Here is a 23,766-nt window from a genome sequence, read left to right on the forward strand (position 1 = left end):
TCATTATTTGCAAGAAAGCAAGACATGACTGTGCATCTTCGAAATTTAGGGGCGAGGAATCGAGAGAGAGAGAGAGAGAGAGAGAGAGAGAGAGAGAGAGATGAAAACCTTTTCAAAAAGTTTTAAACATTAGCAAATAAGAGCAATCAAACCGTTGAAAAGCATGGCATTTCAAGGACTCAAACATGATAGAGAATTCCTCTTTTCATTTGTCTCTCCATGCATCCTGACCTTACGGGACTTTCAAGGTTAGGCTCTTAATCATTGCACCCATTCCTCTGGCAGAATTAAACAGAGGCCACACTGTTGCAAAACACCCAGCGATGAGAAAGTTTACCTTGTCAAAACTTGCATCAATGCGAGCTTCATCACCCCTCAAAGAATTTAGATGCTCAAACGCTAGCTGGATGAAACATTGCGAGTCCCCATTAATTGATTCGATGAGGTCATTGGCCTTCTGCCCAATAACTTCTGGCCGAAAACCACGAACAATAAAAGGCCCCAGTGAGAACCGTCCGGTCTGTAATTGAGGCAATAGTTCCTCCCCTATATTGTTGATGATACCCTGAATGTCATCAGGCACAAGTCTGCACTCGTCTGCACATTTGTCTAGCATATTTTCTATAAGATGTGTGTTTAGATCACCATCTGGGTAGCCCTGAAAGCAAACATTTTCTGCAGCAACACTTACTGCTTGATCCCGTTCTCTTTTCAGAAACTTGGCGTATGAAGTATCTGGCTGCAGAAAAAAAAAGTGTAGAATGGAATACTTACTGTGAAGACCTTAGACTACAGAATGCCAATCCAATTCCTATGTAAAGGCACTATATCTTTCCGACAAATCTGGTCTACTGGATGATAGTAGGAAGGGCTTTTAAAATTGCATGGATCTATTAACTAGCATTTATCCTTATAAATTGCTCATTTTGAATACACTGCCTCGAAAATGAAATCATAGAGCAAAAGGCTGATAGTGCAGATACGGGTAAGCATTCCAACTTACCACAGATTGTTGTGTCAACACACTTAAACCCTCCATAGTAGAGGTCATGAAGTGATGAAGCTCCTCTAACTTTGGTGGCACACGAACAGAGTGCACCTTCTCCAGTAATTGAGGTATGTTGGTTTCTACGCACCCTTTCCTTATTTCCTCCCTGCTCATTGATAAGGGACAACAGTTTTGGCCTTCAGACTCACAGTAAATCTGGTGCAGTTGTCGATTGGAAACGCTTAGATGAAGGGATGCACATAAAAATGGAAGAACTGGAATGAGACATATTGAGCTTGCAAAAAGGCTCTCTATTCTATTCAGTGCATCTTCTTTCTCAATCCGTTTGCTCCTGCACAGCCTTGATGCTATCTTCAAGAAAATTTTCTTCAAAGTCTTCAGGATACTCTCTTTTGGATCAAATCCAGCTACTAGATCCTTTGGAGACTGGCCCTTCTTGTTGTCTTTCTCTGCAATGCCCACAACAACTAGACTACATCTTGCAGTTTCATCCATCAACATCCGCTCCAGCAGAAGACTTTCCACAAGTGATTCTTGTGTTTGGACATCGATCACAGACTTGTCCAGAACCAGTAAAATCAGGGATGTGCGATCAATGGCGTCTCTTGTTTCACGCTGATGCAGAACCCTTGGATCATTCGTGCCAGGTACATCAAGAAGGCTAATGCCACCTTCAAAACTAGAAACTGGAACTTCTATTCTCAGGTCTTCAATGAGTTTTCCAAGTTGCTGGCAAAGCTTCTCTTTGATGCCCTCCCTCACAAACACACGGTCAACAGTGCACCTACAAGTGTAGTTTGTACAAAATTTGTGTTGATACAAGAAGCAGAATGAGAAAGGATTCACAGAGACAGCACATACACAAGGTGAAATGTTGGATACTTAGTAACACTCTTACATGCTGTTTTTGGAAAAATCATAATGATGATGATGAGCATGTTCTCTACGTAATATATGCACAAGGGTGGTGGATAAGCAAGAGAGCTGATATGTGATTCAGAACGTTTCTAATGCCAAATCACTAATATGAGGGATTCATATGCTACACCATAATTGAGAGGTTACTAGCTCAACCATGACAAAAAGTACGTATGGATAGGTCAGACATGTAAACAAAGTACGGCAGACATTGTATTACAACACAGTAAAATCTGCTGTATCTGTACTAAAGCCATGATAATTTCATATACGTATAAAACAGCATGTCTCCCCCATTCCTTCACCCACACGTGGATGCAAATTTTTCACTATGAAAATGCTAAGTTCACACACAACTATGAAGTCCACCTAAAGTCTTGAATCCTGCCACCTTCTAGCATTCTGTCTGCTGCAACTTGTGTCATAAATCGGAGGTTTTTTTTCCATGAATAGATCCTTCACTAGTCGCAATCAGTACCTGCCCACGGCTTGGTCCTCCCAACCCGAAGCATTATAGCGTGTGATCCCAAGGCAGCCACCATACATGTCACCATTTTCAGGATTTACCAGTATTACAACTTGTGATCCCAAGGCAGCCACCATATGTGTCACCATTTTGGAGATTAACCAGCAGTTATCAGTATTATACAGATTTACGAGAATTTATGGACTTTTGGACAAGCTTTGGGAATGGGAGGTTATCAAGGAATGAGCCCCGCGCACCCTGGACATCATTCCGAGTGCTCAAGAAAAGGACTTGGCCTTGAGAGATCATCTCTAGCTTCATGGGTTACACGAGACATTTACCCAACAGATCATTGGGTTGACTGGAAGGTTAGAAGCAGGCTCAAAACAGGAGATTTATGTTAAACCAAAAGCAAGGAGGGAAAGCGTGAAGGAAGAAATGGGTCAATGAACCAATGCTTCCCCGAACGACCAACAATCCTCACTGGACTAAGCCTAGTATCTGGGATGATCTCCTCCATACTACATCTCCTCAATCTCCGTCCAGGCATGATAGAGTAAATGATGCAATTTGTAGCCTCCTGGCCCAAGAGAGCAATGCATATCCTCGAAAAAACTCCCAGCCAACTCGAATGATAGTCTCCATAAAAAAGAGCCACTCATGCGGAATAACTGCATCAATCTGATCAATACGAATGCGAGAGCCCCTAAGATGCTAAATGGATGCAACTCTCCGATCCTCCGGAAGACTCTTAAAGGTCTTCCAAGCAAGAAATGTGTATGCACATCTCTCCCATCCTGACCATTGCATATAACGAGATGCACGAAGTGGCCAACCGGCCTCATCCCTGATGAGCTTGTTCCACATAATAGGTTATCGGTCAGCCTCATCCAAAGACCTGGGAAGCCTTTGTCGCAAATAAGATCTCATGCTTCTCCATGCTCTGACAATGGCTGCAATAAGAGGGGAAGATGGTGCCTTGATATCAACCTCTGTGAACAAAAATCGTGGTGGGCATCCAGTCTCTCTCGACCCAGGATGTACATCCGGAAATCTAAGACAAGAAAAAATCCTTCCAAGGCTCAGTGCCTGGTAGGAAACCTATGACCACAAGTTTGCAAAGCAACGCCCTACACTGAACATCCGGATCGATAATATTCAAGCCCCCCTCTCGTTTGGGCTGAATAACTATGAGCCAAGCTACCCTGGCACGAGTGTCTAAGGTGCCATCCAAACCCGACCAGAGAAAATTGCGGATCAATCTCTGCAATTGACCAATGCACGCACGAGAGAAGCACCAACAAGAGGCAATAAATCAAGCTAAGGCAAGCAATACTTGATTAGCCACCAAAGCTCTGGAAGCTAAATCTAATCTCATGAAGCTCCAATGAAGGAGCTTCTTCCAGATACTCATAAGTACCAAAGCAAACTGTTGTGCAGGAGAAATATCAATCCCAACCTGGCATCCCAAATATCTAGCAGTGCATCTTCTACTGATCCAAGTAAAACCAAGCTCTGCACCCCAAGCAACTCTTGGTGAATCACTAACCCAAAAACCAACAAATTTGTGCCAATTAATGAGTGCCCCTGCTACCAAACATAACTCCTCTAGTGCTACCCGGAAGGAACATAAGCATATATGTGAAGCCTCCAAGAACATGGCTATGTCATCAGCTAACTCAAAGTTAACCAATTCCTCTTAACTACGAAGAGGCAACCTCAATCCAAAAATACCAGCAATGAAGCGCCTCTGCAACTATGATATATAATAATGGGGCTAAAGGGCAACCCTGACGTACTGAGCGAGAAATCTGAAACCGCTCTCCTCTATCACCACAAGCGAGCACTCTATTGTGGGCATCACGATACATGCATGAAACTCCCTTGATCCATCTTTGAAAGAAGCCCATATGGCTAAGAGTACCCTCAAGAAAGTCCCAATCCACTCTATCATAGGCCTTCTCAAAATCCAAGAGAAGCTTTGTCTGACCCACTCGTCCGCCTATAGGGGCAAAGCTTGCAAGACCACGGGCATGAACCTCCTCCACTTCCAGGGCGGTTGGCATTAACCTCTTCCCACCATGACCAACCATCGGTTCTTCTAGCACCACCACGATGTGCGGAGCCGAAGGTTGCTTGTGAAGAAGATGCCATGAGAGAGAGTGAAAGTTGAGAGAGAGAGAGAGAGAGAGAGAGAGAGAGAGAGAGAGAGGGAGAGAGGGAGGGAGTGGGAGAGACTACAGCCTAGAGCCTAGAGCCTAGAGAAAGCTTGCGGGTTGAGACGAGAGAGAGAGAGAGAGTGAGGGAGTGGGAGAGAGAGAGAGAGAGAGAGAGAGAAAGAAAGAAAGAAAGATTTTATTAACGTCTTCCAAAAGACCGAACTCGGCCTATAATCAGTGTACTTGTGTGGGGTATCCTCTGTCATCCCAACAAAATGAAAAAGTACTGAACTAAAAAGCTGAATCTGGGTGTGCAATAAGTACAATGAGTGGGGGAGGGGATGGAGCTCTACTACTAGGAGAATGCAAAGCTATATGCATGGAGTATACAATCATCATATGCAACCTAGCTAGCTCCATCCTGTACCATACTGGGGGTATAAAATGGTATACATCCATGAAGGGGGTGTCCACAGCTCCCTGAAGAACATGCCTGGGTCTGCTCTGAAGCGAGCCAGTCGCTCCGCACCCTCTCTGTGAAACTGAGCTCTGATCTCTGTCACCTCTCTCTGGTAGAGACGTGGTGTCCGAAAGCCAGGTGTTCTCTGTCTCCTGCGGGCTCTGAGTGTCTCTGCTCTCTGGAGAGTAATTCCCTCTTGTGTAGGGGCTGGGAGTGGGGTGGATCTCTAAAAAAATGTAGTAATCTGTGTGTGTCGTCCCCCCTTTGGAGCTGTCTGAGCCTGTAATGATGTCTCTCTGTGACGCTGTATGTCTAGAATGAATCTCCCCAGTATGCACTGGTCTGCTACCTCAAAAAGCTGGCGTAGGGAATGGTGGCAGTGAGAGAGTGGCCCGTGGGAGAGGGAGTGGGGGAGAGAGAGAGAGAGAGAGAGAGGCTAGAGCTAAGAGCGCTTGTTGCTTAAGCCTTAAGCTCTAGAGTGGGGCGGCTGGCCAAGAGAGAGAGTGGGAGAGAGAGAGGAGAGAACAAGCCTTATAGGCTCATGGCGGTGCAGCCTTGTAGCCTGCAAGTCACGGGTGATGGCAGCCAGGCCAGCGTGAGGAAAGCAACGGGCAGCTGCCAGCCACCAACGGGAGGAAAGCAACGGGCAGATGCGAAAAAAAAACAGTGAAAAAAGCGAAAAAAAATGGCAGAAAAAAAGCGAAAAAAACGGTGCAAAAAAACAGCAAAAAAAAGGGTGCCCTGCGGGGCCGTCCCGTTCCAGTCTCGTCCCCGACTTGCGTAGCCCGTTCCGCCGTTCTCGGGACAGCGTCCCCTTGTGATGCATCTGCCTGAGGCGTCCCCTCCGTCCCCAGGTCGTGCCGGAACGAATCGCCGATTCGGGACGGCGTTTCCGCGTCCCGGCCCTCCGTCCCCCTCCGTACCGTGTTACTACGCATAGAAGTCATCTATGAGGTTGGTCATATACTGGGGAGGGAGAAATCTGGTTTTCAGGTCATGGATGAAGGTGTCCCAATGAAAAGCTATGACACTTGTGGTCGGGTCTGTATGTAAACTAGACCAATGCTGCCACCAAGTGACTGCCTCACCTGTAAGGTGGGGAGCCATTAGGTGGACTTTATCTTGCGGATTTGTTAGCATTGCCAAAGGAAAATATGCATTAAACTAATGAATAAATTGTTTGACAGCTAAATGATATTGGTAATGTTTATCACACGTGTGCCCTGTCTAAGAGGCAAGAGGCCTTGGATTTAGAAAGGGCTATTAGACGTAGATTAGCTGCCTTACAGAAAGAGCACGAGAAACATCCTCATGCTCAATGGGTGCAGAACTTCATCACTCTCTTGAGCAGCGCGCGGAGTACCTTTTTCATGCCTAGCAATCCTTTTGGACATAGATGGGTGGCAGATGCAACAAACATTTCTTTGCTACTCACGGCCCATCTCATGCTAGAGATAGTGTCAGGCAGTTGTAGGATTCACATGACACTCTTCACTCAGATCCTCTTATGGTTAGAGAGATTGCCACTGATTTCTATCGCCAGCTTCTTAGTGCTGAGCCGCACTCTCATTTGAGACACAGGGCACAGAGGAAGGTTTGGAATGCATTGCTACATTTGATCACTGAGGAGATGTGTGCCGCTCTGGATGCCCCCTTTTTCTATGTAGGAGTTCAATCATGCTCTTCATGCCTTACCTCATGGTAAGTGCCCAGGGGAGGATGGCCTCTCCCTTGTTTTTTTCATTACTTTTTGGGATGAGATTGGGGTTGAGATCACGTCGGCTCTCCAAGAGATGTCGGACACAGGTTCTATGCCTTTTTCTCTCACTGAGGGGCTTATTTATATTATTCCTAAGAGTGGGGATAAGACATTGATTGGCCAGTTGAGACCTACCACCTTACTTGGGATTGCATATAAGATTCTTGCTAAGGCAGTGAGCATCAGATTGCAGCCAATTTTGCAGGATGTCATTCATGATTCTTAGAATGGATTCTTACATGGTAGGAGCCTCTTTGATAACATTTTCTCGTTTTGGGAGGCCGTCGAATGGGCTTAAGCGAGCAATCAGCCCTTAGCCATTTGAGAGCCCACCTTATGCATGAGTCTGGGCACGAGGTTTGATTTTGCACGGGAATCACATCGAAAAAGAGAAGGGAGCTTCTTGAGCGCATTGCCGGGCATGAGGCTTTGAGGGCTGCAAGGCCGGCACGTGTGGCTGTGGATCCTGCAGCATTTGTGACACCACTTGAGGGGTCTGTTTCACGGTCAGGGGGTGCATCTACCACATCTACACCACAGCCACATGGTGTAGGTTCCTTTGCGATGCCCACACCCGCGCGGCGACAGAGTACACTTGAGGGAAGTTGGGATCCTAAGAAGAAGGAAGAGGTTGATACAGTTGTGGCTCGTTTCTTCTTCCATGACCATATTGCTTTCCATACTGCTAGGTAAGCCTTGACTCTTCCCTCTTGACATGGTTTTTCTAAGTTTCATTCTTGAAAGTTAACTTGTTTCTTTTTGTAATCAGATCCGAGTACTTCAAGGCTATGGTGAAGAGGATTGGGGAGTATGGTCCAAACTACACCCCCCCATCATCGGAGTCTCTGCGCACCACATTGCTCGACAAGGAGAAGCGCCTTGTCGAGCAAGCTGCAGAGAACACAAAGCGGCTATGGGCAAAGAATGGAGTGTCACTCATTGCAGATGGATGGAGTGACACACGAAAGCGGTCCATCCATGGAGTGACACACGAAAGCGGTCCATCCATGGTCTCGTTGCATATTCCCGTGGCGAGATGTACTTTATTGCTTCACATGATGCCTCAGGGACAGGGAAGAGCGCAGACGTGCTTGCAGCAGAGTGGGCAAGTGGCATTGAGCTCATGGGCCCGGAATGTGTGGTGGGTTTTGTTGCAGATGGCGAGGCTGCAAATAGGGCAGCTGGAGCTATTATTGAGGGCATGTATCCACACATGACTGTGTCATATTGTATGGCACATTGTTTGAACAGTCTTTTAAATGATATTAGAAAGAAGCCATGGATTGAGCCAATCATTCAGGAGGCCAATCAAATGGTCACATTTGTCTTGAACCACCAGTTCCTCCGCCATGAGTTCTCCAAGAATCAACAAGACTCTCACTTCTCAAATACTCGGACACCCGATTTGCCTTCAACTTCTTGATGCTGGCCCACTTGAGGGAGTGCAGTGGTGCATTGAGGCAACTCTTCATCAGCGACGAGTTCACCACTTCTGCATTGGCTTCAACAGCCATAGGCATATTATGCAGGGAGCATGCAAAGAGCACTTCCTTTTGGGAGGATGTGAAACGCATTGATGCTATGGTGAGGCCTATACAGATACGAGGACATTCGTTCCTTATATGTGACGAGGTGGAACTCCTATGCCTCTCCTATGCATGCAGCTGCATGTATGGTGGACCCTGAGTTTCAGGGTAATGGACAAGAGGGTGACAGAGAGGTCAGTGATGGTTGGAGGCATATCTTGGATCGTCTAGTGCCAGATGGAGGCATTAGGCGCAAAATCAGAGACCAGCTTGCTGCATACAGGTCCTTTCGTGGTGCTTTTGGTTGTGCGGATGCACAAGAGGATAGGTTGAAGGTTGGGGTTGCTTTGTGGTGGGAAGACTATGGTTCAGATGGGCCTGAGCTGCAACACTTGGCTATCCGCATTCTCAGCCAAGCTGTAAGCTCCTCTTGCTTGGAGCAACTTTGGAGTTCTTACAGCCATATTGCATCAAAGAAGAGAAACCGCCTTGGTGTAGAAAAGGCCAATGATCTTGTCTTTGTAAGCGCAAACTGGCGAATGCTTTGCAAGGGTGCGACTGCAAAGGCAGATCCCTTTACTCAGTGGGAGATGGAGCAAGAGGAGGGAAATGAGAAGGTGGAGACACAACAGAGCCCAAAGGATGATGCCACTACCTTTCAAACTGGTCATGTAGGCAGCCATGATCATGACGCTAGTACTTCTCACGCTCCAGCCTCCGATTGAGCATTGCAAGCTCTATGATTTATCATTTAGCTATGTTTCATTGTTTTTACTTTTGAGTCTTGACTCAGCACTTTATGTGCATTGTAGACACTAGTGTTATTTGATAGTAATCATCATTCCATGCTTATATATGTTTGAACTTTGTCGGTGTACTTAAGTCTTATTAGCGCCTGTTCGGTGTTTGCGCCACGTATTGCACATTTAAAGTGATGCCTTGAATGTTCAAAGTGTAAAAACATAAATGTTATTTTATTTAGTGTGCTTTGTAGACTGTAGTCAATAAATTGCATATTCCATATGCCGTCCCCGTCCCCGTTCCCTGCCTTTCCCCGTCCCCCATCCCATGTTACTATGGTTCTATGGACTCAAACAGAACAGGTCACCCATGCTTGAGTTTTCCGGTAAGATTATCACTTTAGCACAGCAGTTAGGGTTATCTAAACGGGCCAAGATGGATCAATTCATTCGTGGATTGGATCCTAACATTCGGTTCACAGTTCGCAACTTTGAACCTAGCACATATAACCGAGCTTTGACTCGCTCAAAATGAAGAAACGAAGATGAACGGAGGCAAGTCAAAACAACTGCAGTCCAGTACCAAGCCTCAGCAGCAGCAATCTGCTTCGCAACCGGGGAAGAGTAATCCGTCTTCTAAAGATGCTAAGAAGAAAAACAGGTCTAGCTCTAGTTCAAGGGATAAGAAGGATAAGGAATCCAAATCTAAGAAAACCCCCGAGGAAAAGGCTAAAGCAAGCATCAATCAAGGCTATCTTCCTCCATAGCAGCAAAGGAAGTACCAGTCAGAAAACCGATGTTTCTACTAACATACCATTGGGCATGGTAAGAAGGATTGTTAGAAATGGCAAGCAAAGCAAGCCTCCAAGCCGCCTTCTTCCACAGTTCCCACAGCATCTCTCGCTCCTCCGGCACTGCCTACTACCACCAACGCAGTTCAACTCTTACCTTCTATGCATCCTATGCCATCAATGGTACCTGATGCTACGCAGGAGGGTGAGAGTGATGCTGCACAAAAAAGCCTGATCCAAGCTTATTTGTAGTCTGACTCTATTTAACATGGACAGTTCTGAGGATGCCATTTCTCCCCAGTTGGCTACCAAAATGAGCTGTACATTAGTGTCCTATCATTTGGATGTGGACGGGTTTACACCTAGTCTCCGCACCCACATTTCTCAAAAGGCACGGCACTTTCCTATTCAAGTTCAAAAGGTCTCATTCTAGCGAGATTTCATTGTCTCGCCTCTTTTGGGGTGTTGCATGATTTTAGGAATCCAATGGTTTCGCCAGTATGAACCCATTCCCAAATGGGGACAGGACACTTTTACTATCTGTAAAGGTTTTCCTGAGCTTGTCACGATTCGTGGGAATCGGAGCATTCTTGGCATTCCTTTGATTTCTCATCTCCAAGCTCAATGAGCTATCCGCAAGGGAGCGGAAAGAGCATTGCTTTATGTTCGTGCTCAGACAGCTTCTACCTCATCAACAACAACTGTCTCGTCTTCATCTTTAGTCCCGCAGATAGCAAACCTCATGTCTCAACACCAAGATTATGCTTAGGGACGATCTCCCACCCTCTCATCCTAAGGATCATCATATTATTAAGATATAGGCCTTGGAGCCTTGGTGAACAAGGGTGTAGAGGTGTGAATGGTCCTAAGGGAGCCACCTAACTCTAGGCCACTAGCAAGCCTATTTAAAGGCACATGCCAAAGGCATTTGTATGAAGTGCAAAGGCCAAGTTGTATGCGTAAGCAACTTAATAAGCAAGATTTTTTCTTGTATACGTGTGAGATTCTCTCCTTGTTTTTTGTGTGGCTATGAGCCTTTATCTCCTTCTCCTCCACTTGACCTTGAGCATGCTCTTAGCAATGTAAATCTTCTAACATGGTATCACAGCCTGGTGAGGGTCTCTAGGTCACTATCTTCTACTTTTCTTCTCAACATTAAGTGCGTAGCTATTGCTGTCACCTCAGCTGGAGAGGTTCGTAAATGAGTAGGTCTGAGCATGAGCATGGGCATAGTCGCAACCCCAAAACTAACCACATTAGCCACTAAGTTTAGGCATTAATGAAGCCATTAGGTGAGCCAACCGCTTGTTCTGAGAAAATTGGATCTGAGCACCGAACTGAAGCTTCTGCACAACTGGCGGTGGCATGTTTTCTCGCTTGCATCTTCTGAGTCTTTATTTGGGGACGGGTGAAGCTGAGCGGTGGTGAAGAGCCTTGGCCAAGGTGGTAGATGTGGACGTCGTGCTAGTCAAACGTAAGTGTGTCCTTCGACACTGAGGAGTTCTACTTCAGCATTGGTGGCCGAGCATACGAGCCATCTGTAAGCTGTCATTGGCTCTTGATCCTCAGCCACCATGGATAGGGTGTTTGCTGGTTTTTAATCATTATCTTAGTGTGAGTTGAGAAATTGAGGAAGGAGACATGCACTAAGTCTCAGTTTTGAACCTTTGGGGTTGATCTTATTCCTTATGGCTATCTTGTGTAAGAGGCACTGGCAATCTATAAGCCATATACAGTCCTTGCTTAAGCCAAGGGAATGTTGTTCCGCTGCAAACTCATTGTTTTCATCTTCTAAGATGAGTCTTAAGGTTGAGCATAGCATCTCTAAGTGCTCTACCTTGTTGATTGTCATGTTTTTGATAAACATTTCTTGGCATTGTCTTTGTAAGAGGCATAGGCAACATTGTGAGCCATGCCCTCACCTTCTTGAGCCAAGAATGATGTACCTTATTGGTTTGAGCATTTACCTCAGCCACTTACTCACTTTCATTAAGCTTGTACTTTCAAACCCTAATGGGTATCATGTAACCAACATGCACAAAAGCTCTTGTTGTAATTATGGAGTAGACACTGCCCTTGACCAATCTATAAGGCAAGTGGTAACACGTTCCCTTTCCCTTTCCCATATAAATCTACCTCATAACCATTACTCTAAGGAATGCCCTCATTGCCCATGGAGGAGGTATGGTATGCAGAGAAGCATCAAGCATGTTGAAGGAACATCTATGTGCAAACCACTTAAGCAAGGGTGGCAGCCTTGTGTTGATCATTGTGTGAGAATGGTTGTGGAAAGCATGTGGAAGCAATGGCATGTATGTACAAAGCATGTCAACTACAAGAGGTCAAGCAAGCACAAAGAGATGCACCATCATTAAGGTGTACATCTTCATCGACATCAAATAAAGACTTCGATGGCATCATTGCCTCTAAGACTCTAGGAACATAGTTGTAAGTCCTAGATAACCACACCACCATGAACATTCTTGTAAGCCTAATGTTATAAAGGCAAGTTTTTTTTCATATGTCCAATACCACCCATTCCAAGCACATTTTTCTATGGCTAGTATTGAGGGGGGGTATTAAGATATAGGCCTTGGAGCCTTAGTGAACAAGGGTGTAGAAGGTGTGTGGGTGTGAATGGTCCTAAGGGAGCCACCTAACCCTAGGCCACTAGCAAGCCTATTTAAAGGCACATGCCAAAGGCATTTGTATGAAGTGCAAAGGCCAAGTTGTATGTGTAAGCAACTCAATAAGCAAGATTTTTTCTTGTATACGTGTGAGATTCTCTCCTTGTTTTTTGTGTGGCTATGAGCCTTTATCTCCTTCTCCTCCACTCGACCTTGAGCATGTAGCAATGTAAATCTTCTAACACATATCGATTTGGTCCCTAGGACAGAACCTCCTAGCAAGTTTCCCTATCGTCTTTCCAAGACTTTAAAGGGCCAGCTAGAAAAGCAATTATCTGAGCTCCTCCGAGGCGGATTCGTTCCGCCATCTTCCTCACCATTTGCTGCACCCAATCTATTTGTCCAAAAGAAGGAGAGTCTGTCCGTCTTTGTGTAGATTACAAGGCATTAAACAAACTCACCATCAAGAATAAGTTTCCCATGCCCAGGATTGAGTACATTTTGGAGCCTTAAGACGGTGCAAAATTTTTCACTAAGATCGATCTCAAGAGTGGTTACCATCAAGTCTACATTTTTGAAGCTCATATTCCAAAAATAGCTTTCTGGATAGAGCACAGTCACTACGAGTTCGTAGTCATGCCGTTTGGGCTTACCAACGCACTAGCAACCTTCAATAAAATGATGTCCAAGATTTTCGCAGTACTCATTGGTAAGTGTGTTTTCATATTTCTTGATGACATACTTATATTCTCAACCGCTGCACGACAGCATGAGAAGGATATGGAGAAAGTCTTGCAAATTTTGCAAGATAATGGGCTCTACATCAACGCCAAAAAGTCTATCTCCAGCGTTACAGAGGTTCAATACTTGGGCTACATCATCGGTTCCTCGGGGATTCGATTGGACCCCTCAAAGGTTTAAGAAATCTTGGGTTGGGACATTCCTAAGACCACCCAAGAGATCTGTTCATTCATAGGTCTTTGCCAAGTCTACAATACGCATGTTCACCAGTTTTCCAGCCTTGGAGCACCTCTTCCTAACTTACTCCTCAAGGGGGTGAAAACCCGTCGACAAAACGTCACAATTACAAGCAAGGCGCTTGGTGCATTCCCTAAACTCAAGAAAGCAGCCTCAAAAGCGCCTATTTTAAAGTTAGCATCTTGGGATAAACCTTTCAAGGTCATGACTCATTACCGATGCCAACAATGTCACTATAGGCGATGTTCTTCAACAGAACAATAGACCTGTGGCCTACTACAGTCAAAAGTTGGATGTCGCCGAAAGGAATTATTCGGTTTATGACAGAGAACTTTTGGATGTGATCACAGCGCTCAAACATTGGAAGCCTTTTCTTTATGGATAGGTTTTCACAATCAAAACAGACCACCAAGCACTTAAGTGGCTTCAGACAATGCCTAGTGCCCAGTGGAGTGATCGGCAAGCTAGATGGAGTCAAACCTTCCAACAATTTGGAGGAATGATCGAGTACATCCCTAGTAAGCATAACCTGGTTGCAGATGCTCTTAGTCGAAAGACTAGCATCCAAACCATGCAAGAGTCTACCATTCTGGAAATCACTGGAAAAGACAACATAGCATGAAAGATCAATATGTCGATTCCGCAGAGTTTGGTACTCAATATAGCTTGGCCCTCAATTTTGAGCCTGGCCATTATTCAATACAGAACAGTTGATACCGCCTTTGTGTCATTCGGGAAAAGCGAGCAGCTCTTCTCCATGATGCCCATGTCTCCTTAGTTGGAGGCCATAGAGGTATCAACAGTACCCTCGAGAAATTGGAACCGTCCTTTTATTGACTAAAAATGGAGCGTGATGTTTATTCACATATTCAAGCCTGTAAGACTTATCAAAAAGTCAAGGTTCCACATACGAAAAAGTCTGGTTTACTTCAATCTTTGCCTATCCCCGACGGACCTTTCATCGACATCTCTATGGACTTTGTAGGGTCTCTACCAGCATCCATCGGATCTCATAACACTCAGTGTTTTACCATTGTAGATCGCTTTTGTAAGTTTTGCATGCTCATCCCATGCAAGCATACGGCCACAGCCGAGAACGTCGCCCACCTGTTTCTCAAACATTGGCACCCCATTTGGGGTTTAACTAGCACCACCACATCAAACAGGGATTCCAAGTTCACCTCACATTTTTGGAGGCATTATTCGAGAACTTTGGGACCAAGTTACAGTTGTCTAGTTCATTCCATCCAAAGTCAGATGGCTAGACAGAAATTTATAACCACTTGACCTTCAATGTTCTCAAGTCATACTATCATGACCAGCAGTCCAAATGGGAACATTATCTTCCATTGGTCCAAGCTATCTTAGATGATACTCATTTATCCAGTGTCGAACGTACACTCCGTATGAGGCAGCCTTTGGTCATTGTTTCTCCTCTCTTTTAACAAGAATGGTGTCTCCATCTCTCGAGGCTAACAAAACGACGAAAGCATTCTCCAAAATAATTGAGTCAGTTAAAGACCGCTTAACCAAAGCCCAAGAAGCAGCAAACATGCAAATAAGTCTATACGAGATGTCCACTTCAAGAAAGGAGATTGGGCCTATTTGCGTATAATGAAACAGAGATTGAAACAAGTGCGCAAACGTTGTCTCAAGCTTTCTTTCCGTAGTTTTGGATCTTTTCCTATAGTTAAGAAGCTTAGTAATGTCGCCATGAAGCTAAAGTTGCCTAACAATTGGACGATGCATGATGTTTTTCATGTTTCTTGACTAAAACCATATGTTGGACCATAAGTTTTTGATGTTTCAGATGAACAGCAACCAGACGTGGTTGACGAAGCAAAAGTCATTGAGCCTGAGCGAATCCTTCTTCATCGTTGGAAGCATGATTCTAGTCAAAGGCTCCGTCAATTCTACATGAAGTTCCAAGATCAAGGCATCCACGAAGCCGTTTAGCTAGACGAGGAGTTCTTTCAAGAGTACCCCTAGTTATTGGCGAACTACTTGGAAACCATGAACCTACTGCCAAGCTAAGCAGGAGGGAATGTCACATGTACTCTACACTGTAGTGCATGGTGACACGATGGCTCATCATCAGTGCATCATTATCTAGCAATAGGATCCTTTAGGATATTATTTTGTCGTATGTCGTGGCCCCACTGTAAGCCCCAGTCCGGAATATGTCAAGCACAAGCTACGTAGGTCTTTCCTCAACGTTAAGAGTATCAGTCAATCAATCAAGTCCCTTAACCCACTTGAAGAGAATCATTCATGCATGTAGAAGTCAATAGAAGCCTTAGGGTTTGCATTAGTTCATGGTGTGTATTTGCATTTGCATTTGCATAGCATTCATCTCATGTGCATGTAAACCTTTGCATAAGCCTTGGATTATTTTATCCAACATTATCATCTAGCCGGCCAGCATTAATATCCAATTAGCCAATTTATTTAGCATAATATCCAGCATATATCACATATACAAGTCGTGTAGCTTATCATCAACGGTCGGCCTGCTCTGCAGCCAGCCGACCAACACTATTCACCCATATAAATAGCAAGTGATTGCATCTTATCAATCATCTCAGCATTCACTAAATCATTGATCATCATTTTCAGCATACAAGCATTCAGTAAGTAGAAATGCAGCTATGTGAAGAAGCGCTTCAGCACTTTTCAGCCCACAACAAATTTAAGCATTCATATCTCATCGTTTTCTCGGTGAAGGAAAACACAGCATACTCAGTCATCATCGTTGCATATTCACAACCTAGCACAGTCCCAATTCAGCCCCTTTCTCAGCCTCAGTCTTGCAACCTTCCTACAACCCCTTGGAAGAGTGCATTGGCGTCGAGATTGGACATCATTGGTGCTTCTACAGCAGTGTACAATCAGCCCGACTCTTGGTCTTCCGAAGGTATTGCATTTGGCTTATCTACAACCCCAAAATCAGTCATAGAGTCATTCTCTTCAAAGTAATAAATGCAGATACTCCTAGCAATAGGAGGGGGCCCTTCAGTGGGTATATTTGGGACCCAATAAGGTGTACAAATCTCTCTCTCTCTCTCTCTCTCTCTCTCATCTCTTCAAGTGTGAAGTGATAAAGTGGATTGCTAAAGACTCACGAAACTCGGGATACATAAGGTGGTGTGAGACTTTGTGTGACAGGATTCTACATCTACGCATAATTCCGCTGCATGTTACATGGATCTTCTTCATGGATAGAGGGACTTCCTTCTGGAAGTACAAAATATAAAGTTTATGAATTGGCATTGTGGACTCCTTGATTTTTTTTCTAGAAATATAGATCCGTCCTATGGAGAGATGATTTTCCATTGGTCACTTTCACGGCGACCAATCCTTTGTCCAGTGTCTAGTGGATGTTGAGGACCTCTCAATTTTACATGAAGTTACAGTTTTGGACTTCTAAATTATGTGGCTCTTCTCGGGATTTACGAGCATTTGTCAATATTTACAAATTTATAAGGATTTTTGGACTTTTGGACAAGCTTTAGAAATGGGAGGTTATCCAAAAATGGGTTCAAAGTGCCCTAAACATCATTCTAGGCGCTCATTCAAGAACAGGACTTGATCTTGATAGATCATCTCTAACTTCATGGATTACACAGGTTTCACGAATTACATGGGAAGTGTACTCAATAGGTCATTAGGTTGACTGAAAGATCAAATGTATGTATGTTCACATCATTTATATGGGTCGACAGATTTATTATCAAAGGCTAGACTTTTTATTATCTAGGCCCCTCATGTATAATACCTATTTATATTATGGGCCCTTGGGGATCTTAGACATTGCACACACATTAAGGACTTGACCTTATCTTCTAGTTTCATGGAAAAATATAATTATTACATCAAAAGTGTAAAAGGGAAATCAAGAAGGAAGAAAAATTATGAAAGCAAAAGCTTACGCACAAATATATATGGCGGGTCTTTACCTTGGGTAGCCTAACATCCTTGCAAAAAAGCATGAAAGGAGAGAAAACCACGTGGCATGTAAATAAAAATAAAATATCAAATTTTTTTGAAAAGCTTGCTAAATAACAAGGTCCCTAAAAATAGCTCAAAAAGCTTTGTTACTAAGGTTTCAATCCTATGCCATTTCCTACGAAGCTTGCATCTATACAACGCCCCCAACCACACATCCTCTTAGGCTCATGCTACTCCGTCCATAGAGAGAGACATTGATGGACCCGAGCAAAAAATCCATGTGCTTTTTTTTTCCCAGCACGTCGTGACTCGCAAGGGCTTCTACCGAAAGCTATATTACCCCTGTATTAGGCTTCTAGAAGGGGGCATAAAGAAACATACATGGAAATGTCCACTTGCCTATTGGAGGGGTCATCTCCATTGTTCTGGGAGCTTCCCCACCGGAGGACCTCCCCCAACCTGGGAAATTTTCCCATATTTTTTTGGATTTTTTTCACATTTTTGGCACCTTTTTCTAGCATGTTCCATTTTATGCCACAGTCGGCCTACTTTATGCTGCTCTCTAGGTGCTATATAAGCATGGGCTTTGCCCTCAGTTGTATCATCTCATTTTCCGCATATTTTGGGATCTTGGCTACACCTACCGTGTGCCTCGTGCTGCCTCCTACAGCTTTGTAACCACCTTTTAGTGTATATGATCTTCATTCAGTTCCTGTGCATCCTGTATTTGTGAACTTCAGTTCTCTTTCTGTCACGTGCACCCTACACTAGGGTACAGGGTGACACACTGGCATGATCACTAGTGCAGCATTTGTTCAGAAGTAGCACCTTTTTTAGGAATATTTGTCGTACGCCATTGTGAGCCCTCAGTCCAGGGACAGTTAGGCACGAGCTATGTAGGTCAGTCTCCGAGCCTTCGAGGTCAGTCAAGTGTCATTCCTCTTAACCCACTTGAAGGCACAGGTAAATGTAGATGTCAGCCATAGCCATAGATGCATGATTAGGCATGTTAGGCTCATGGCATGTAGAAGGGGCCAGCCCCAAGGCAGCCCCAATGTGGACTAGCCTTACAAGGGGTAGCCAACCCTTAGCCATACAATTAGGCCAGTCAGCAGCCCCTTTGGTGGGCTCGGGCAACTGTCGAAGTGGCCAGACAGCCAGTCGGCCAGCAGCCCAACCAGCCCTACTGTCCGACCAGCAGCCGACTGGGCATTTAATGCCAACAATCGTGGGAATTCTGCAGACTGACAGCCTCCTCAGGCAGCTGACTGCATCCCTGAATCCATATAAATATAGGCGCTTCAGTCCCCATCAGATATTCAGGTAATTCAGCAAAAGTGCAGAAGCATAAAAGCATCCAGTTGACTCCAAGCAACAAGGAAGCTCCTCTTCACATTCAGCCAGCATATGTGCAGTCCTACACCTATCTGGACTTGCATCAGTGGCCAGAAGAGTCTTCAGCAAAGCCTTGGGTTAGGCAGCCGATGTACGGTCTTCCTCGCCCTTGCGTTGGGCATTCATATCACTTGTTTACTCAAGCATTGTATAGCATTCTCCAAAGAATAATATAAGCAAATAGTCCTGCTTGCACGGGAAGGCCCTTCAGTGGGTATTTGGGACCCAATATTGTGTCGTCTTCTACATTCTCATTCTCTTCTCTCTCTCTCTACTCTCTAAATTGGATGCTAAAGATTCTCACCACATCAAGGTATAAAGAAGGCCCTGTTGTGCATTATCACAATCAAGCTCAATGCATGTAACATTGGTATCAGAGCATCAAGCTGGTGACCCAACTCGGCTACCTAAAGAAGTGAGAGCATCCGGTGGATGGTAAGACTGCGGTCCGGAAAAAACACCTAGGCCTCTGCCATGTCGGGAGAGAAATCACATCAAGAAGAAAGCCAACAGGAAGTGATGGGAGGCACAAAGCTTCCAAACAGAAAGAACGCTTCTGCCAAGCACAGAAGAGCTCCTGAGAATAATGATGGAGAAAATAAATTCTCTAAAGATGCAGCTTGCCGCTGAAAAAGAGAAGCCCAAAAAAGGCATCTCAAATTTGGCATGGCACAAGTCCTTCTCACTATGGAGGAACAAAGAAGAAAAGACGAAGAAGCAAAAAGAAAAGCAGAAGAAGAGAAAGAATTGAGACGTGCGGAGAAACAAAGGGATAAGGAAGCCACATGCAAATGAGGAAGACCAGCGCCGTCTAGAAAAAGCCGACCAAGAGTTCCAGCAAAGACTCGACTGGGAGGCTGTGCAAATCTAGCATCAGCAAACAATGGCTTAGATTCTGATGGCCCTCCCTCAACAAGCTCTGAATTCCTTGTCCTCCACCGCCCCTACCACCACCGTCATACGAACCTCTCCAAAATTTAGTAAGTATGATGATAAGTGTGATCATGCTCCTATTACTCAATTAGAGCAAAACGCTAACCTGTGAGCAGAAGAAAGCTACCTTTTCTGTTTTGGAGCAAAGGCTTCAGTAGTTTGCTGCGTTTTCTGAAGATTTCAGTGTAGAAGGTGCTATGTTTTCTTCCGGGAGTAGAGGCTTCCTCAAGAGTGCTGCGTTTTCTGCATCTGACACTTGGGACTATTGTATTTCTGAATTTTCAGCAAAGATTGCTGATCTTTCTGATTTCTAAAGATCTCTTCTAGGTACTACATCTTGGAGAGATCTTCTTCCTCTCCTTTCAGTTTTTCTCCACCATCTAACTATCATACTTGGTCTTTCTACACTCAGTTGTTGTTGGAAGGAGCCGGTGTGTGGATGGCTATCTTCACACCTCACTTGGTGGACCCTGCTTTGAGATGCATACTGGATGCTCGGGCTCGACTTATCATCATACATTGCATGACTCCATCCATACAGGCACAGTCTGTCTCCTCTCGAAGTAATGTCTCATCAGATGTGGACAGAGATCCAAAGGAGGTATGGGAGAGTTTCAACAGTGAAGATTGCCAAATTGGAGTCACATCTAGAGAAGCTTACCATCACTGAGTCAGATAACCTGATTGAGAAGATTGGAGAGTTTTCCCATATCAAGCTGCAACTTGAGGAGTACAAGAGCACCATCAATAATCCCATCCATAAACTTCTTGGTAAGTTGCCTACTTCCTTTGATTCTTTCAAAGATAATATTTATTTCCGTGATCCTCTCCCCCCTTTTGAGGAAGTCATGAGTTATCTACACGACAAGTGCATGCTTCACGGAAAAGGCAAGTCAGAGTTTGCTTTTGTTGCCTCTAACAAGGGCAAAGGCAAAGGTGGAAAAGGGAACAACACCACCACCACCAAAAACAAAGGCAAAGGCAAGGGTAAACAGGATTCTAAGGAATCCAAGGACAAAAGCAATGAATGTGATTACTGTGGCAAGACAGGTCATACTGAGGCTCGCTGCTTTGCTTGTCGTGATGATTCTCGAGCAGCAAAAGCCAAGTATAAAGCCCAAGATGCTTCTAAAGCATTTGACAAGGACAACACCAAAGATAAAGGCAAAGTTTCAGAGGAGGGATCTGCCAAAGTTGCATACATGGCAAACACAGATTCATCCACTTCTTCAAAGGATTCATTCCTCGTGATCACTGATATGACTTCTCCTGAAGAGGTTAGTGACACACCTGAAGCGGTGGAATGGGTTTGCTTCTACCCACATGACCAATCAGGCCCATATCTTGGAGGACTACCACACTTACTCTTCTTCAGTTCGTATCGACGACGACTATTCACTTCCTGTCACCGGTGTTGGTAATCTTTCTTTGGGTTCTTCTGCCACCTTACATGATGTCCTACATGTACCACGGATTTCCAAAAATCTGTTTTCAATATACAAAGCTTCTTAGAAGGGACTTGGTGTGCACTTTGATGATGAGATCATGGAAGTAATCGACAGGAAGACTCTCTCGATTGTTGCCAATGGAGTCCATGATGGGGGGTCTCTACAAGATCACCAATTTTTCTTCCCAAATCCCTCACATTGATTCCCAAATTCATCAGCTTTTCTCACCCGTGTTGGCTTTGGTTTCTGAGGCAGATACTTCTCTATGGCATTCTCGCTTCAGTCATGTACCCATTGCTGCCTTACAGAAGTTCCATTCTAAGTCGGTTGTCAGCGGACTACCACAGCTCAAGTCTCTCTCACACATCTGCTCATCCTACATGATGGGCAAGCATCATCGAGATGCATTTCTGGAGGAGGCCACTCATCGAGCAGCCCGAAGACTGGAGCTTATATATGCAGATCTTGCAGGACCTATGGAGGTTGAGTCTCTTGGCGAGGCTCGATATTTTCTTCTTCTTGTAGATGATTTCACTCGCAAAGTCTCGGTATGTTTTCTGGCCCACAAGTCAGATGCTTTTGCCAGTTTCAAGACTTGGATCGCGATGGTGCAAAATCAGTGTGGGGGTAGAGTTTCATTCCTCCGGACTGATAATGGTGGCGAGTTTGTACCATTTGATGACTTCCTTGCTTTGAAAGGCATTCACCAACAGACTACTATTCCTTACACTCCTAAGCAAAATGGAGTTCTAGAACGAAAGAACCGGACCGTCAAAGAGATGGCTCGTGCTTTGTTGCATCATGCAGATCTCCCTCCTGCTTTTTGCAGTAAAGCTGTGGCTACCTCTGTTTACCTCATTAACCACTCTCTCACAAAAGTAGTTGAGAGGATGACTCCGGAGGAGGCTTTTATAGGCCACAAGCCGTTTGTTTCTCATCTTCGTGTTTTCGGTTGTGTTGCTTATGTGCATGTCCCAGATAAGAAAGGGACCACACTCGCCTCGAAGTCAAAGAGGATGATCTTCACAAGCTACAGTCTGAGATCCAAAGGGTACCGCTTCCGGGATCCAGAGGTTGATGACATCATCATTTCCCGTGATGCTCGGTTTGATGAGAGCTTGTTTGGCATTGATTCCTCTCCACTTGATGCATCTTCCAACTTTCTGGATGATCCATTCCCGACAGATGCTAGTGATCTTTTACCTCTTCCACATCCAGCTCCTCCTCCTCCCCTTGCTACAACAATGGTGCCAACAACTCCTTTACAATCACCCGTTTCCGATGCATCAGCTTCTGCAGCTCCCAGTCCCTCTACGAGTCCTGCTTTTACTCTGGGATTACCCTCACGAGTGCTTACCTCATCACCACCTCCAACAATATCGGATGAGTCCTGTATTATAGCTAGATCTTCTTCTTCACGCTTTGAGAGGAGGGCTGACCTACCTCGGTGGGTTCAACAACTCTTTAGATACTCTAGTCTCACTGATGCACAGCTCCATAACCAAATCTCTACCACCACGCCTGAACCTCACCGTTCATCTCGGGCTTCCACATCTTATCACAGTGAATTATGCTCTCATGAGTTCTCTCCAAGAGATTGATGAGCCTGAGAGTCCAAAGGAGACTCTTTCACAACCATAGTGGCGACAAGCCATGGAAGCAAAGATGGCCTCTATTGAGAGGAATAACACTTGGTCTTTGGTACCACGGCCTTTACATCGTCGTGTTATTGGTGTGAAATGGATTTTCAAAGTCAAGTTTCATACAAATGGTACTTTGGACAAGTACAAAGCCCGCCTTGTTGCACGAGGATATGCTCAGAAGGCAGGTGAAGACTTTGATGAGACATTTGCTCCTACAGCCAGGTATACCACCATCACGATTGTTTTGGCTCTGGCTGCACACTTCAGATGGCCCGTGTTCCACATGGATGTCAAATCCGCTTTTCTAAATGGAAATTTAGAGGAGGAAGTTTATGTTGAGCAGCCTCCTGGTTTTGTGATTCAGGGACAGGACACCCATGTTTATCTTCTGCAAAAGGCTCTTTATGGTCTCAAACAAGCACCCCGCGCCTGGTATCAGAAGATTGATGCCTTCTTGTTATCTCTTGGCTTTGAGAGGGCATATGCTGACAGCAATCTCTATGTGCTTCTTTCTGATGGAGATATTTGTGTCATTGTTTTGTATGTTGATGACCTCATTCTTTCTGGCTCAAATATTGGGTTGGTCACATAGGTTCAGTCCAAGCTTTCAGAGACATTTGAGATGATTGATCTTGGCCTTCTACATTATTTTCTTGGGCTAGAGGTTTGGCAGAAAGATGACTGAATCTTCATTTCTTAGCAAAAGTATGTGAGAAAGCTGCTCACACTTTATGGGTTTTCAGATTGTACACCTCTCTCTCGTCCCATGGATCACAATGCCAAGTTATCCAAGGAGGATGATACACCCTTGGTGGATTCCACAGAGTACCGGCAGATTGTTGGCTCATTGCTTTACCTTGCCAACACCCGTCCAGACATCTCCTATGCTATGACTGTTCTCAGCCAGTTCTCATCAACCGCTCAAAGGTCTCATTGACAAGCAGCTTTGAGAGTTCTTCGTTATCT

General features: G+C 44.8%; 1 protein-coding gene across 3 annotated transcripts in view; it reads right to left on the bottom strand.

Moving 5' to 3' along the window:
• LOC147642439 (uncharacterized) overlaps positions 1–23,766 on the bottom strand; it is a 43,963-nt gene that overhangs the window by 11,893 nt on the left and 8,304 nt on the right. For all 3 annotated transcript variants that reach the window (XM_086806511.1, XM_086806525.1, XM_086806517.1), the window contains 2 exons: positions 1,004–1,793; positions 338–739 (listed from right to left, as the gene is read on the bottom strand). In XM_086806511.1, coding sequence (XP_086662637.1) covers positions 338–739; positions 1,004–1,793 — 1,192 coding nt within the window. The remainder of the gene's footprint in view (positions 1–337; positions 740–1,003; positions 1,794–23,766) is intronic.

Source organism: Cibotium barometz, chromosome 1 (genome assembly GCF_041138505.1).
Source record: "Cibotium barometz isolate CiBa-2024 chromosome 1, ASM4113850v1, whole genome shotgun sequence".
NCBI classification, from domain to species: domain Eukaryota; kingdom Viridiplantae; phylum Streptophyta; class Polypodiopsida; order Cyatheales; family Cibotiaceae; genus Cibotium; species Cibotium barometz.